The following is a 16,340-nucleotide window of genomic DNA, read 5'->3' on the forward strand; positions in this document are numbered from 1 at the left end:
ACAAGAGAGGTTAGCCAGACAGATTTCAGAGTTCTGCAATTACTCCGTTGATTAATCTTCACTCCAGTAGTTCGGTGACAAAAGTATAAAAGTAACCCAACCTTCAGCGATGAAGCCAGTCCTACACAATGCTGCTCAGTAATAGTGTTTACTGCTGCCCTGAAGCATCAAAAGGGTGATACTTAATGAGGGCAAAAGTGCACGGAGCAGCTGCTCAGTGCAGCTCCTGGCGCAGGAGGGTTTTGTCATAGCTTGCCAGCTAAAATGTGAGGGATCGGTACAGAGAAATAAGATTTCTTTTAGGGTGAAACCAATGGGCGGATTTCTTAAGGAAATCCGGTAGATCGGTAACAGAGAGATGATGTGGTAAATGCAGACGCTGTCACGTACTCATTAATTTTAAGCATAACGTGGTGAGGAGTGCAGTGTGAGGGTGCAAGCAGTCACCTGCCTGAAGCCTCATCTGCGGTTGAGGAAATCGCGCAAGGGATACTCTCGCATTACCTTTGTGCTCCCTGGGTTAATCTGCCCCACTGACAGTCTCCTCCAAGGCTGCTAAGAGTGTAAGGGGCATCTGAGATTTGCATTATGAGGTCCTTCTCGTGCTTTTGCACTTTCTGGGAAGCTGGGAATGCCACCAGGCTGGAATGAGTCTGTGACGCGTGAGGTGTGGTCGTGCATTGCGAGGGGCACCCATAGCACAGCAGAGAACCTGAGCCGTTTTGAAAAGCAGCTCATCCCTCTGCTCAATCAAAGGTAAAGCAATGCTCAAATTGCCAAATGCTAATGAGTGTGCAAAGAGACTGTCAGCAGCATGGTGCAGCAGTACCAGCAGGCCTCTAAGCAACTGCCGGGGCAGAAACAAGCCCCTGTGCATATGGCTTTGGTATCAACTGCCGCTCACTGTCATCGTTTTTTTTATCTTGCTCACTTGTCCTTGTTCAAGTCTTTGTAGGTGGATTTGTCGTTCTCCCTCCTCATGCAGGGAGGGTGAGTGGAGTCCGGGCTTTCTGAAGGCAGCACGCAGTGAGCTTCAGCGTGTGCTGGGTGGCAGTAGGAAAAGGATCGTGTTGGTTTTTGGTTCATACAGTGCTGGCAGCTGGTTTTTATTTGCATTCTGTAGCCTGTTTTTATGATTCTGCTCCTGCTTTTCCCTTGAGTGTTTCTGCGGTCTTTGTTTTTATTCCCTTGCTGGCTTTGGAGCACAAGCTGTGGGCGCTCCATGCTGGGCAGGCTGAACACCCCTGTGGATGTTTTTGGGGTGTTCTGAATTTGGGGTAAATATTCAAAGCCCAGGAGGGGTAGTTCTAATTTTTAAATCCAGATTTTCAGCTAAGAGCTCCGCATCCGAAGAGCTTAGGGACTGGAATTTCCAAATGTGGTTGCCTTGGTCATTAAATATTAAACTAAGGCTGTGCCTGCTGGAGGGCTCTTTCAAACACTGAAGCACTCTGAGCCATCAGAGGAAGGGGCTGGGGCTGGGGGCTCCAGGGTGTACAAGGATGAATACTGGACCGCGTTAAATATAGGATCCCAGAAATACTAGTACTGCGCAGATAGATAGGGATAATCCTCGCACGATTCACTCAGTTTGCTCTGTTTGCCTTTAGAAAGACAACATTGCGAGTGAGCTGTGAGATCAGGGGCTGGGGTAGCCGTCCATTGTACGCCTTTTCATTAATACTGCAAAATCGTATCAGAAGCCGTCGCTTGCATCTTGGCTTAGTAAACTTGCTGCTGGCTGCAAGCACCGTGGCCTCAGCTGTATTTGAGCTTGGAGCAGGGACACACAAGAACATTTGGGCACAGAGAGAACTGTCGCTTCAAGGGCAGGCTGGGGGCTGTAGCCGTAGGCAGTAAATCTGTCAGCTTCCAGCCTCCTCCTTTCCCGAAGTTTCCAAATACTGCAATTCCTCCTTCCTCGGGTAGAAAGGTGCCCCCCGATGGAGCACCACAGCCAAATAAGCTAATGGAAATGTGTCAGTCTTTACCGAGGTAAAGAAAGATGCATTTGTGAGAAGCTGTGCTCAAATGCAATTAGGCAAGCAGAGCCCACAGCCCTGCTGCCTCTCCAGGGGCCTGTTTTATCACTTGGCACTCACCAGCACCACTCCAGGAATACATTTAGGAAGCTATTCCAGCAGCCAGGCACAAAGCTATTGCCTAGACTAGATAATACCATTCCCCCCCCCCGTCTCCCTGACATCTCACTTCACCGAAGCATCAGTCCGCAGGGAGGGTGTTGCTCAGGAACACCTCCTGCGCTCGGCGCGGGACCAGGGATGGGCTGCGTTTCACGTGCCAGAGTTAGACACGGAACAGAAAAAACCTGCCCGCCAATGTGTGTTTATCCCAGATGAACGGGCAGGACTGATGCCTGAGCACTTGAAGTCTCATTTACTGTGGCTGGTGGAGGTTCACCTTCTCGGTTGGCGGCCGCGGGGGACCCACACTTGCGCACCCAGAGACCAGCGCCTGCCCAGTCACTGCAGGGAGCTGATGGCCGCGGTGCAGGCAGTACTGGGAGCCGGGAGCAGAGTATCAGTCTCAGTCGGGCTAGGAAAGGCAGACCTGTATCATCTGCTCTGTCCACTTAAGGAATACTGGCTTTGTAAATCACCTTCTCGAGAACCAGCAGATGAGAGATGGGCAGGTAGGGGTACTCCCAGCTGGAGTCGGAGCTGCAGATGGTGAAGTTTCCAGCTGGGGGATTACGACTGAACATGCAGAATCAGAAAAATGTGGTTAATAGTTTTCAGTTGTTTTAGGAGATTTAATCTATAAAGGACTTTGCTTTGTCAGGGTAGGCTGTAATGACTCTGGCTTAATGCCACAGCAGCCAAGAGCCTGACAATTTACTGTGCCTTGGCAGACAAACGGGCTGACCAGAGCCTCTGCCAATAAAAGATACTCCCCAGCAATTACATCCTTTCGAGCAGGAGGCTGCACAGGTTTAAAAAAAATTAAGCTGCTGAACAAGAAAGTGCTGGGATTCTTCCAAGCAGGGAAAGCTTGTGAATGAGCAACATATTAATGCTGCACATTAAATGTGCCCCTGCACATCTTTACCTACTGTTAAAAAGAGGTGGCACTTTGATATAATTGGTTCTTGGCTGCAGCAGCCAGCAACAGAGCTTGGCTGTTGCAATAATCCCTTGGGAATAACACAGCTAATTAAAGCCTAGGAACTGGTGACCAGCAGCTTCTCCTTTCTCTCTGGCTATGTCTGTGCTAATCAGAGGGAGGTAGTTCTCAAGGAAGTTTTGTGCTGAAATGTGCTTAATCGGGGAAGGAAGGATTCAGCTTCAAAGCTTGATGCTTTATCAAATACTAAATATCTCAACTTGATGAGCTCAGAGAGATTTCAGATCTCTGCTTAACAGCTGGGTGGGAGGGGATCGGCAGCGCTGTGCTTACAGTAAGTCATTGGCATGGCGTGTGTTAGTCCCATGGCCTCTTTTCTGAACTCCAGTTCAGCCTCCTGCTGCCTCCCTTGGGGCTGGTGTTTTGGGAAATAGATCTTATGATGAGAATGGAGAACTTTTTTTTTTTTTTTCCTTTTGAGAGATGCTAAATCACCCAAATCTTTGGTGAGGTTGAGGGAACTACAAGTATTCAGCTCCTCTGAAGGCCACGCCTTAGGACTCTCATAGTCAGAATCCAAAATTAGCTGGAAAAAACTGCTTTCGCCCAAGCAGCCTTTCCTAGAAGCACTGAGCTCCCGGGGGTTTGGCAGAGCCCGTGTGTGTCAAGGCACCAAGGTTTTGTGGTCCTTGAGGGTGCCTGCCCTGCAAGCTGAGCTCATCTTGTGGACCTGATTTTATTCTTTTCCTAGGGGAAACTGATGGACCTTGCTTTGCTGGTTACTCCTGATTTGCAACGGGTTGGGCTGTCCTGCGTTTTGTAGTACCTGCCTCAGAGTTGGGCACTCCAGTAATGCCAGTTAAGGGCAGGTAGCTGTGCTGGACGCGGTGCAGCCGAGCTGCCGGCTCTCCTGCCGCTGAGGGCAGCGGCCACTGTCTGGTGGTCACAAGTGGGCTAAAGTGATTGTTGCTCAATGGAGCCGGGTTAATTTGCCAGCAGAGGTGCTGGTCCTAGAGAAGACCTGGGAGCAGGGGGAGGAGAAGCGAGTGGCGAGCCAGAACATGCTGCCCGGGACGCTCGGTGATGGCAGCAGAGCAGCGGGCTGTGGAGCTGGCACGGCCTGTGTGGGTTGGCAGCCGCAGCTGAGGGAGCCCACCCGAGTTTGTGGTTTAATGCCGAGGGTCGAGGGGAGGTGAGAGCGCAGAGCTGCACCGCGTGTGCGGGGGAAAGGGACAGATCTGGCATGTCTCCTCATCGAGGAGCCAAAAGGCAAGAGCAGGTGGGAAGGAGCAAGGTGGTGGTAGAAGGAGGGGACAGGGCCTTGCACGCTGCCGAGGGCAGAAAGAGCAAAAAGTGAGAGGATGTCCACTGCACGGTAACAGAAACGACCCTGGGTTTGCTCCCTGGCCGACTCGGTCATGCTGCTGCATTGGGTTTGCTCGTGAGGGTATGTGGCAAGGTGTGGCAGAGTGAATGTTTGGGGGAAAAGACCTCCTCGGGGCATCCCACCCCCCCACTGCAGCAAAGGGACATCAAATAAACAGGATTTTGACAAGGTTTGTGGAGCCCTTCTCTGTAGCTGGGTGGATGGCTGTGCTTTGCTAAGATGGTAACACAAGGCTTTTTCTGGGGCTAAGTGAGCATTTGCTTTCTCAGGAACCTGTGTGTACACCTTAGAGCTTTGTGAAATGCCGATTTCGGAAGCCCTGCGGGTCGGCCACCACAGAGCATGGTAGTGGAAATGCAGAAATGAAGCTGCAGCTACAAGGCTGGGTGGCTTACAGAGACCCAGCAAGTGTCTGCTGCCAGGGATAACCACAGGAGGGAGAACAGACTGAATTACTGACTGTGGGACACTACAGGGACCCTGTAAAGTTATTGATAGATAACCTCAGCAATTCTTCCAATCCCTTGAATAAATGAAGACAGATGCTGGAAACGGCCGTACTTCACTGCATGTCTTGGATTTATGGCATGGAGAGCTCCATCATGGGGAAGGTCGTCTTGAGTGGGCTTAGTCCAGCCCTACTGGGGCAGCTCACCTGCTGGATTGGGTTTTGTGCTAACCTTAACACCCACTCTGAACTTTCTCTGTGTCCAGGTTTGATTCAGGAGGTGGAGCTGGCTTGAGTGGTGGCAGAGAAGTGGAGGGTGAAGACATCTCTCTTGGGTATCCCGCTCCCGTCATGCATGAAGAGGAAGAGGTAGAGGTAACAAAAGTGATAGAATCTGAAATTTAGTGTTGTAAGTAACCCACATGGAATTATCAGAGAGCACATAGAGGTTTCTAGTTCCTCATTCTTACTCTTAATATTCCTATACAATAAGATGGTTTGCACAGTCTCACAAATGAGAAGAAAATAATGATATAAGCTTTAGAATATGGTAATGTAGTGGAATGTCTTAAATGAGTGGACTGGCAATTACTGGGTATTACTTATTCAGGAAGGGTAGAGGAAGAAGCAGCAGCAATTTTAAATCCTGTAGACTAAAACAGCTACCAAGCATGTATCAACAAGCGTGATGATAAAGCTCAGGAAACAGGACTAATGGGCCCACCAGAAGACAGATGAGCTACTTTTCAAGCACCCTTGTAATGAAAAGATAAACTGCCGGAGACATACTGGGCACACTGAGCTTCCTAAAATTATTTCTACAAGGGCTTTCTAATATGAGATCCTGGATATATTACTTTGAGCCATATTATAATGCCTAGAGACAAAAATCAGTGTCCTGGAAGTTGGTGGTTACAGACAGAGAGTCTGGAGTTACCCACAGATCTGTGCACATCTACCCACATATAAATGTACATATTTTTTCGATTTCTACCCCTGCTTTAAAAAAACCCATAAAACTAGAAGGAAAAATTGGGTAAACTTGACTAGAAATAAGAAAATTACAAAGAAAAATGCAAATTTCTAAGATGCTAAACAAAGGAAATAATACAAAAGTTTTTTTAAACTACAAAATGAGGTAATCTTTGGCTATATGACCTGGAGGTTCAACAGTGGTATGAAGGCAGCAATTAAAAAATAAAAACAATGCATATGGGAAGACAAAATATGTAGTTGCTATAAACTTGATGTAAGAGAATACAATCTTGATAAGGAAAGCTTAAAAAAGATGTGACTAACAAGGGTAAGGATGATACAAGAGAAATTTTAATCTATAAGGAACAAAAGCAGTGCTCAAAATGCGGTGGGGGCCTATTGCAGACCATAAAAGTACTGGTGTTTTGTATTTCTCAATTTAAAGCAAACGGGGTGATGTACCTGCCATTCTGCTAGCAACCAGGCGGAACAGTAACAGGACTGAAAATAAGCCCAGGTATTTCACCTAAAATGGCCAGCTGGCTCACCCACTTTGCCTTTAATGTATGCTGGATACAGAGACAGGTCAGTGGAGCAACAGAGGGCAAAGATGACAGCCCAGGTAAATATAGGCTGGTTAATCTGACATCAGGGATAGGAATCTGAAAACAGGCTCAGAAATCCATTAATAAAGAATTAAAGGCAAACATGCAATTAAAGTCCATCAAAAATAGATCTTGTCATTCAACCAGGCTTAGTAAGTCTAATTATAAAGACGCATCACCTGGCATGGCGCTTTACAGTATACGCAGTGTTTACAGATAACTATCTACAATATAAAATAAATGACGCACACGTGGCTTAAGATTGCCTCCCCAACAGATCTCAAACAGTTTGCCACTGTCCTTCAAACAGGGATGTTTCCTGTGAGAGTCTGCTCAAATCACTGCTAGACCTTGTGTACTATTTGACACTTTCATCAGTGACTGAGAAGCAAAGCTAAAGTTGCTTCTGAAAATGCTGGTAAGCAACAGCATGGGTGGAAAACACAGAAAAACCCCATGTGTTGCTTAGTACGCCAGGCCTGCCAAACAAAGTGTGACTTAATTTTGCATTTAGCTGCATTAACACAAGGAAGAAAATGCTGTCCACAGCTGCAGGAAAGGAGAGTCTCTCTCAGCTATCCCAGAAAAGGCTAAAGGGAGGTCTAAAACTTCGCTCATCTGTTGCCAAAAGGGTTAAGACAGTCTTTGAGGGTATAAACAAAGAAGTGAGGAAGCATATCATGCCGTCTGTAGAGAGCAGAAGGGAGACAAATCTCAGCATCACTTTTGATGTCCCTTCCTAAATGTCAAAAAATGGAAGGTCTGGGACACAAACATTAGGGAAATCCTGGAGAAAGTTCTTTGTAGGGAGAGACTTAAAGCAGCCCTGTCTCTTCAGCTTATGGAGAAGACCAACAGGCCCCTTCATTACTATGCAAACATGTTCAGGGAGAAAAGGCCAGGTACTAAGATGTTTTTTATTTTGCAGGCAGAGTAAGAAGGAACAAAGGCTGGGAGCTGAGGACAAAGTGGAAAAAAGGCACGTGCTTTTTACAATAAGGGTGAGTAACTATTGGAACAAATTAGCAAGGAACGTGTTGGTTTAAGAGCACTTATTTAAAAGATTATGTTTCATAAAACATTTTTTTCCTATTAGAGGTTGTAAGCCCAACACATGTGACTCAAAACACCCTGGCACTGCGGTGGAATTGTGGCCAATTACACCAGGAGGAAGTACCAATTACCTTTCTGGTGGCAGCTGTAATGACTATTTTAGACATAAAAAAGAAAAAAACCCCAAACCCTTAAAAATAAAGAGCAAAATAAATGCAATTGTTCAAGATTTGGACAATGCAAAAGGACTTCCTTCAGGCAATTAATTGGAATTTTACCTTGAGAACTTGCTGTAATGGCAGATAACACATTTCAGAGCTTTCTGGTTTAGCTAGAGAGTGGCACTTTGAGTAGGTGTATGACCTATAGATTTGAGTCCTCACTAACGGTGTGCCCAATTTCCAGTGACACTAACCCGCCTCTTTCACACAGTGCAACTAAATTACAAACACAAGTATGGAAAGCAAATCAGCTGCAATCCTTCAGCTTCATTTGTTCATCCCTTCATTTTAAAACTATAGGTACCCATCAGGCATTCAGCAGGGAGGTTGCACACTTATTTGATGTTGTTTGTGCAGCAGGTAGTAATTTCAAAAGTTTCGTTGTGCTTTTATTTTCCAGAATAAGTTAACCAGCCTCCACCCAAGAAGGCATATTTGCAGCCCTCCAGCCCTTTAAAGATGTGAAGCAGGAACAGAACGGAAGGAAGAAAATCTGTCACTGAACTCATTGGTAAGACAAGCAGGAGGTTCCTAAAAGCCACTGCTTGTAACTTTGCACAACAGCCATACACTGGTAAATAACAGATATACACACAACACAGTGTGTGTAAAGATAGCAATTAATTGGTCATAACAAAGATACTTTAAATTTTCTATGTATCCATAGTAGCTTTAAAGTGGTTCCATTTATGTATGTTCTAAGGGTGTACATATATGTTGCATTTGAGTGAAACCCAGGGCACAGACCGAGTCTGCTTCCCATTCAGTGACGCAGGACTAGCGCTCATGTTGGCAAATGAGAAAAAAGCCTAGAAGAACTCCTTTCCCCACCCTTCAGCCAGCCCCTGTGTAGGGTTAGCTACCGTAACTGAAGAGTCAGTGGACCGCCTGGCTCCAGGTGCAGACAGATTGTACCACTTCCAGGGCCAGCCACTTTTTCAGCTCTCAGGCAGCATGGAGCCTGCAACAGCAAGAACTGACGCCTCTACCTGGCCCGTGCCGAACTAGGAGCTCTAGGGAAGCATGATTCAGACATACCTGAGTGCCTCAGTTTGGCCACAAGCCAAGCTTACGAGCTTCAGCCCAGCACTGCCTCCACCCAGGGCTCCTCTGAAGCAGCTTGGACACCTTTGCCCCATAGCGTTCCAGGTTTCAGGAAAAATTATTAACATTTATATTAGCCCCAACACTCTGCCCAACCCAGTAAGCCTTCCCTGGATCTGAAGAGCTCAGTTCAGAAAGCAGAGTGGTTTTAGAGCTAATGAGGCTATCTGGACCTGCACAGCCTCTTGGGCGTGAGCATGCTTTTCTCCCAGCACATTCCCTCCTCCCCGGATTGCCGGGGTAAGCTCAGCCCTCAGCCTGGATACTGGTGTCTGTCTGACACACCCAGCCCCAGCAGCAGTGTGCCTGCTCCGAGGAGCAACATCTTCTTTTTTTAAAACCTCCCGTCCATACACCTTACCATTTGCCCAAACTTTATTAGTAAAGGAAATTCAGCCTTGCACATTAGAAACTTCACTCCAGTAAAGCACGGCATAGTTACAGTTTCAGCACATGGAAATCCTAGAGGCTGTTTGCCATTATTTGCTTAAGTGACATTTTAATTATGCAGAAGATGTTAAAGGCTGCACAGGCCTCACTGTGAATTAGGCCTTCTGTCTTCTTTTGACAATGACATTTTAATTCCCAGAGACTTAATACACGCTCACTGCAGACTTAGCTTGAGAGACTATTCCTTTAAGGCGTATTACTGTAAAGACTGGAGCTCTGTAATTTCAGTCCTTAAGTACACAGAAAGACTTCCTGAAATAAATTCAAGATGACAACCAATAGTCAATAGACAGCCACCACTAATTATTTAATTAAATCATGTGTTGAAATCTGCATGGAGACAACTGAAAAATCTGCCTCCAATGTAAACATTTCAGCATCAATATAAAAACCAGTAAGCAGTAATTACAAAAGAAAGACAGCCCTTCTCCAAAATCTGAATGAACTATTTCAACAGCACCTATATATATATACAGAGAGAGATATATATAGATACTTCACAGTCTTCAAGGTCTAGTATACTATGAAGATCTTTTGCAATCAACTTTAACATCACTTATTTGTTTCCCATTATGGGTATCTGTAATATGAATGAATCTCAGACAAGCAAATTTAACTAATTTTATGGTAGCATTACAAAGTGTGTATATATATATATAGGCACAAAATTTCCTTTTTGCCTTCAGAAAAATTAATAAAAAGTAAACAAACTGTGGTGGTAAGGGTAAGGGTGGCCTGAGGTTAATTTACTGATATTGCTATAAGCAAGACAAAAAAAAATAAAATCAAATGCTTCAAATTAATGTCTTGCAAGTATGTTATTTGTGGGTGGCTATAAGCACTTTTAACAATACCACCATGGGAAGGACTTAAATAAGGCAAGAACTTCACAAACCAAACCAACAGAAATACCAAGCCTTTATTACAAAGAAAAATTATTCCACAGAAGAGGTTGGCTTGCTTCCATGCATGCTGTCAGTCATATCCACCTGCTGAGTGTGGAGAAGTGCTTCTGCTAGATTCATTAATTCCCAAAGACAGCATTAGGCTTTGTTCTTGGCTACAGGTGTGTGGGCATTTTGATTCAACTGAATTGCTTGCTAGAATTTTGTTGCCAGCATTGAATGGGCCAAAATAATGAATCTGACTGCTGGATAAGCCAAACACCACAAGGGAAGAAAAAAAAAATTTAGAAAATAATAAATCACACACTGGACACAGTTATCACTAAGATAAGTCAAATGACTTGCTTTACATCCACATTGTAAATAATTTCACAAGCAGGGAAATGAATATGCTTGAGTCTTATCTTCACTTGGGGAACGTGAAGAATGTTTGCTGAATCCTTTTATTGGTACGTGCAAGCACACGGTCACGCAGCCTGAAAGCCAGCAGAACTAGATTGAATTCATGTTATCTATTGTTGTTTGGATTTTGAACAAAATTGATGGAGTATGAACCAGTTGATGAATCCTGTTTTATCTGGAAATTTTCTGTTGACAGGCCAAAGGGGCGGAGAACCAAATTCCCAAGATCCTTCAGTTTGCCTACAATGAAAAGGAGAGATAACACGTTAGGTATTAGGCGGAGGGAAAACTCCCATTGAATTATGCCTAACTACACACACAGTCCAGCTCTACTAATTTATCTACTAATTTAAGGTAAATGCTGTGGAAATCTCTGCAGTTTGTTGAATATTTAGGCTCTTCCTAGGAGTTAAAAAAAATCCCAACTGTGATGTAGTTACTGTCAGCTTTGGGGTTGAAAACAGATCACCATGCTGGTTCTGAACAGTTTGTTAGCCCTGATAAAGAGCCAGTGCCTGCAGACAGTCATGGCTATCTGGTTATACTATCCAGAAGCACCTTAGTTCCTCAGTAATAAGCTCTTGAGGCACAGGAGTTTAAGAGCTCACAACAAAGCACGGGTCTCCCCTATACTTATGCTTGGATATAACTCTGATAGCTGCCAACATTCAATTTTCTAACACAAAGGTTTCAGTTCTGGTCATTTTTGATGCAGCTACAGCTCTAAAAACAATCAAAATATAACCACCCAGTCTCCTAGTCTACTGCAAGACACAATGAAAGCCAAAGTTCAAACTGCTTGTTTGTAATTATTAAAAATCCCTTTCTAAATCTGTATATTGATATAAAGAAAAATAAAACAAATTCATCCTTCCAACTGTGTTTGCACCTGCAAACTACGCAGTCCCATCTGAAGCGTACAACTTCACAGCCATTTTGCCTGCAAAAAAACCTCAGCAGTTTAACTCACTTTCAAAACTACAGTTCTCCAGGACTAACTTAACCACTGCTAAGAGCTCTAAACAACTATTATTTAACAAGCATTGTTAAATATACATAGGATATGACAGTTAGTAAAATCTAAAGGCTTCTATCAATATATATCTATCATACATGTTTCCTGACTCTAGAAAATAAATCTTGCTACCACCTATAAAAGGGGAAGGGCAACAAAAGGATACCCTTTTAAAAAAAATCTTACCTATATAGAGATGATAGAATAGATAAAATGCATAAAATTAAACAAGAAGCAGAGGTAACAACTTCAACATTGACTGAACACCTGGCATGACAAGACAAAGGAGGAAGACAGTCAGTTTTCCAAGAAAAACGTGATTTTCCTCCTAGCTTCAATGCAGAATTGTAGACTAATTTCCCAAAGAACAAACAGGAGAAGTTTGGACAAGTTAAAGCCTACTCTAGGTTTGCATCCACAGGTTACACACCACCTTTCAAAAGCCTTCTACCTTTACTAGATTCTTCAAGGCAATGGATTTTGTTTTGCTGAGAGATTTGTGCATGCACAGGGTGGGGAAAAAGTGACAATAGCTGGCACACAGGAAATCCAGCTGAGCAACTTGAAGCAGTCATAATCACGTAACTAAAATGTGCAAATGCCACACCTATTCCTACCTGCATGTGTCTGTTTTCAGCAAGCCACCTTAAAGTCATGAGAAACATCTCTGTTATTCTAGTCACCTTCACCTTTATTTCTACTTCTAAACTAACATATTAGAATCTAACTGCAAAGTCATACGAACACTTATCATTTAGTTTCTTTGCTTTTCTTAAGGTCTTTTGTTTGTTTGAAAACCCTGTTTCTGCCCAGCAGTGCAATCATCACTACTGCTATTAAGTAAGCTTCCTCACTACAATGCACCAGCCAGAATTTAGTTCAGGCTTTGTTCCTAAGCCATACTGAAGCAGTAACTTCACAGCAGTGATAAAGAAGTACAGAAACATAAGGAGCAAAGCCCTATAGAAGTTCTTTACAGAAAACCACAAGTAGCATTTATGTCGCACAAATGGAGTACAAACAGATCAAGAGATTTGCCTTGAATGACACTGCAGGCCTGTGACCGTGCTTGAAACAGAAATCATATCCAAGTCTGAATTTACCCCATGGAAGCATGCCCCTTATCTCTTACAATCTAGCGACAGTTCAAGACAGGTTAAATACCATCACCATAAACCAAAATACACTATTTCTTCAGTCACATTTTCAAAATTGAATTGGGGCAGGGGGAGCTTTTTTGAACACATTCACAGAATATACAAACACAAACAATAGGTGGGGAAAAATGTAAGCATTTTATTCTAAGGAACAACTCAGTCCTGCATAAAGAAACTAACAGCATTACTATGGTACTCCTAAATATGGCAAAATAATTAAGATCTTGCATCAAAGTGCTGGTTCACAACTGGGTATCTTTCAGAGGTCTGTGTAATTATTTTAAAGCAAGATTGGTCTTTGAGAGTCAACATAGAAATTCCATGGCCTTACACAAGGAAAAAAAAGACCACCTTACCCAACAAAAACACGTAGTTGGTGAGACAGGATTTTTCTTCAATTTGATTTTTTTTTTTTTTTTTTTTTTTTCTGTGTGGATTAACAGATGAGGTGGTTGAATGCTCTGGCTGAAGTCATTCCAGTGAGTGGCTCAGCTAGGATTAGCTTCTTTGTACTGGTGGTGGAGTTTTTTTCCTAAGCTATACCCTGTTTAAGCCAAATTAACTATTAAGTTCATAATTTCATACTGCATCCTAAGAGCATTTTGGTTATAAAACTATGAAGTTGTTCATAGCATCTCTATGACTGGGATGAATAGTTGCTATTGCACTTCAAGACAAACATTTGGTCATTGCTTAGCTTCAGGTTTGGGGTGAAAAGTGTCTTTGTCTACTGGTGGAAGAATCCTGGCATAGTGTGGCATTGCTAGAGTCAGTTGTAAACAGTTCAGAAGTTATCCAGGCACTGCAGCTGGCTCAGGAGCAGGCAGACGAGTTTGCCTGTTTCAGGAAACTGTGAAAGGTCTTTTCTAATTGGAGTTAGTACGATAGCTCTTTTCCGGTCATACAAGAGCCAATAAACACAGAACAACTGCCTTGGTATTCTTGCTTGTAGCTAGGCCAGCTCTTGGGGAGAAGCTAAAGACCATATGATATATTTAATACTTTATTCTTCATCTCACTGTGACTGAATAATTAAAACAATACAGTCATAGGTCACCTTCTTGTTCTATCACTTAAATCCACATACAGCAATGCCTTTTGGTGCAGCCACATTTAATAAATTGGTAATGAAGCAGAAGAAAGCCTTGCCTTTTCCGGGAACTCAAGCCCCAAGCACTGCTCCTGCTGTCTTGGCACACATAAACCCATCATTGTAGGAAAGCACTATTTCCTCCTCCCCCACTTTCCTTTCATCCCTAAATTAAGATCTGTAGTTAAGTCCAACCTTCCCCTCCCCCCAAAGAAAAGCTCTCTTAAAACAGAGACTGTGCTTGAAGGAAGGAAAAAGGCATGTGGAGCTGTGACTCAGCTGCAAAGAGTTCTCAGCAATCAAACACTCACTTGTCCCCAAGCAGGGTCACATTCTCATCTCTGAGACGGTATTTTCATAGAAAAGATCTTGTTCTTTACATTTTAGAGAGCCTATGTCTACATTTCATCTGGAACTCCAGCATATTAAGTTTTTTCAGCAAAGTGATATTCAGACGTTAACCAGAAAACTAACTGGTAAAAATCAATTTAGGGCTCAGAAGTCTGTGATTCATTACTCACCTAACTGCAATTTAACATCCTGTTGCAAAAGGCAGATGCACGAAAAGATTTCTCATGATTTACATTAAGACATAACAGCCAAAATTAATTGCTATTCAGACTTTCTGGCAATAATTCCTAGTATAGTTGCTAGTGTTAATGTGGTGTCTGGAAGTTGAAAAGCTAGATATTGTTTGTGTTAAGAATTTTTTTTGGATAAAAGACAAATTTCCTGATGAGGTTTCATCTTTGTATAACTTTCTGTATTACCAACAACATCTCTTAAGCAATTAAAAGAGCAAGGGCAAATCCTTTTCCCTTCCCTAAATGGTAAGTGAGGACTGAATTAGAAGTATGTATTAGCTCCGATTTGAACTATTTAAAGTGACCTCCCTATATACAGTGCTGGGGTTTAGCAGCTTAGTTGCAAATACAACATATCCTTCAGTATCAAAAAAAAAAAAAGCAACTAATTCTCTGGGCATTAAGCCTAATAAATATCTTTGCTGATCTCAAGTAGCTGGAAAAATCTCTTATTGGCAGAAAGGCCCAGGTGATATGCTCTGATAGGCCTTCCCATTAATCACATTGATAATCAAGTACATTTCACTGTTTTCTGGAATGCACTCATTTATAACTTAAACTGAAAGTCCCCATAGTTTTTGATTAGACTTGATGAACTCTGTGTGTATAAGATGGGTTACACAGATTGGCATATGTTCCATCTGATTTTTTTATATCCAATATACTTGGCTCCCCTGTAGCTATGCAGAAAACTATTGTTGTCACAGCCTCTAAGCTGCTAAATCTTGCTAAAACTATTCCAAACTTCCCCTCTTTTCACACCCTCTCCCCAAAGGAACTGGTCCTAGTTATCACAATAATTACAGTTTCTCTAAACAAGACTAGCTTGTTGCACAATAGCTGGAAATCTTTGGCTTTAAAGTCAGAAGAGAAATAAAAAAGAACACAGAAGATGGTCAGTATATGCTCACATCCTGGGCAATTACTAAGTCAGAGGACGCTCACATTATGAAAGCATAAAGGGAAAGAGCGACATGGATTTAAAAGCTACTTTAAAGTGTGCTATAAGTTAAGCTTTCTTTAATGTGAAATTCAGAGGTTAGCTTGTACTGAGCAAACGTCAGTGGCAAGCAGCAGCACTAACCTGCAAAGGCTGAATGGAAAATAGGAAAATAATTTAAACACAAATGCCAGCTTTGGAAAAGTTAGACCCGTGCAGAACACATAGCAGAAATAGAGTTGGTTTGGCAACAAAACATGCTTTTTCTAGTGACATCAACTTCAATCACATGCACTACCACTTGCACACAAGAATTCATAGTTAGGTAGTCTGGAAGAAAAATCCAGCCAAGAATGTGTACTCTGATTTATTTACACACAATCACTTAAGAAGTGGTTTCAGCTTCTGACAAACTATGTGGTAATGAGCTGTAGCACTGGAAAACAGGAAACACACTTGGGAAAGGAGGAAGATGCACTCCATTTATTTTGGTTTGTTTGTACAAAGCTCCAGTTTTCATGACAGTGTTAGTTAGTTGGGTATACCAGGACTTAGTTTTAGTTGAAAGAATAAAAACCTAGAAAAAACATTACTGGCTGATTCATTGACTAAAATAAAAATTCAATTCAATATCCAAACTTCAAAGGAGCCAAAGCATTAACTGTGACATTCTTTCTAAAGATTTTGTTGGTGATGAACTTAAACTTAGTGTCAGTGCTCCTCGACTAGGCCTAGCCTGGAACTATTAGGACGCATCTGACTTGCTCTACTGGAACCAAAGAATCTGGGGTACAACTCAGACACCTGAGCAGACTCCCCTGTGAGAAGGCAAGAATGAATCCTTGCACACCTGGCACTACTTAAGCAGTAGTCAGGTAAACTTTTAACAGATTACCATAAGCAATTGTCTATTCTGACAC

General features: G+C 42.9%; 2 protein-coding genes across 3 annotated transcripts in view; one reads left to right on the forward strand and one right to left on the reverse strand.

The window, feature by feature from the left end:
- The window catches only part of PWWP2A (PWWP domain containing 2A), a 43,016-nt gene extending 33,676 nt beyond the window's left edge, over positions 1–9,340 (forward strand). The window contains exons 3-5 of one of the 2 annotated variants that reach the window (XR_011322515.1): positions 5,186–5,288; positions 7,428–7,500; positions 8,174–9,340. The gene's annotated coding sequence lies outside the window, so the exon portion shown is untranslated. Of the gene's footprint in view, positions 1–5,185; positions 5,295–7,427; positions 7,501–8,173 lie in introns of both variants that reach the window. The other variant, XR_011322514.1, reaches the window with a different exon arrangement.
- Positions 9,341–10,225: 885 nt separating this feature from the next.
- The window catches only part of TTC1 (tetratricopeptide repeat domain 1), a 33,337-nt gene continuing 27,222 nt past the window's right edge, over positions 10,226–16,340 (reverse strand). The window contains exon 8 of the mRNA XM_069773193.1: positions 10,226–10,874. Coding sequence (XP_069629294.1) covers positions 10,741–10,874 — 134 coding nt within the window. The 3' untranslated portion in view covers positions 10,226–10,740. The remainder of the gene's footprint in view (positions 10,875–16,340) is intronic.

The sequence above is a fragment of the Haliaeetus albicilla genome, chromosome 27, assembly GCF_947461875.1.
Source record: "Haliaeetus albicilla chromosome 27, bHalAlb1.1, whole genome shotgun sequence".
NCBI classification, from domain to species: Eukaryota; Metazoa; Chordata; class Aves; order Accipitriformes; family Accipitridae; genus Haliaeetus; species Haliaeetus albicilla.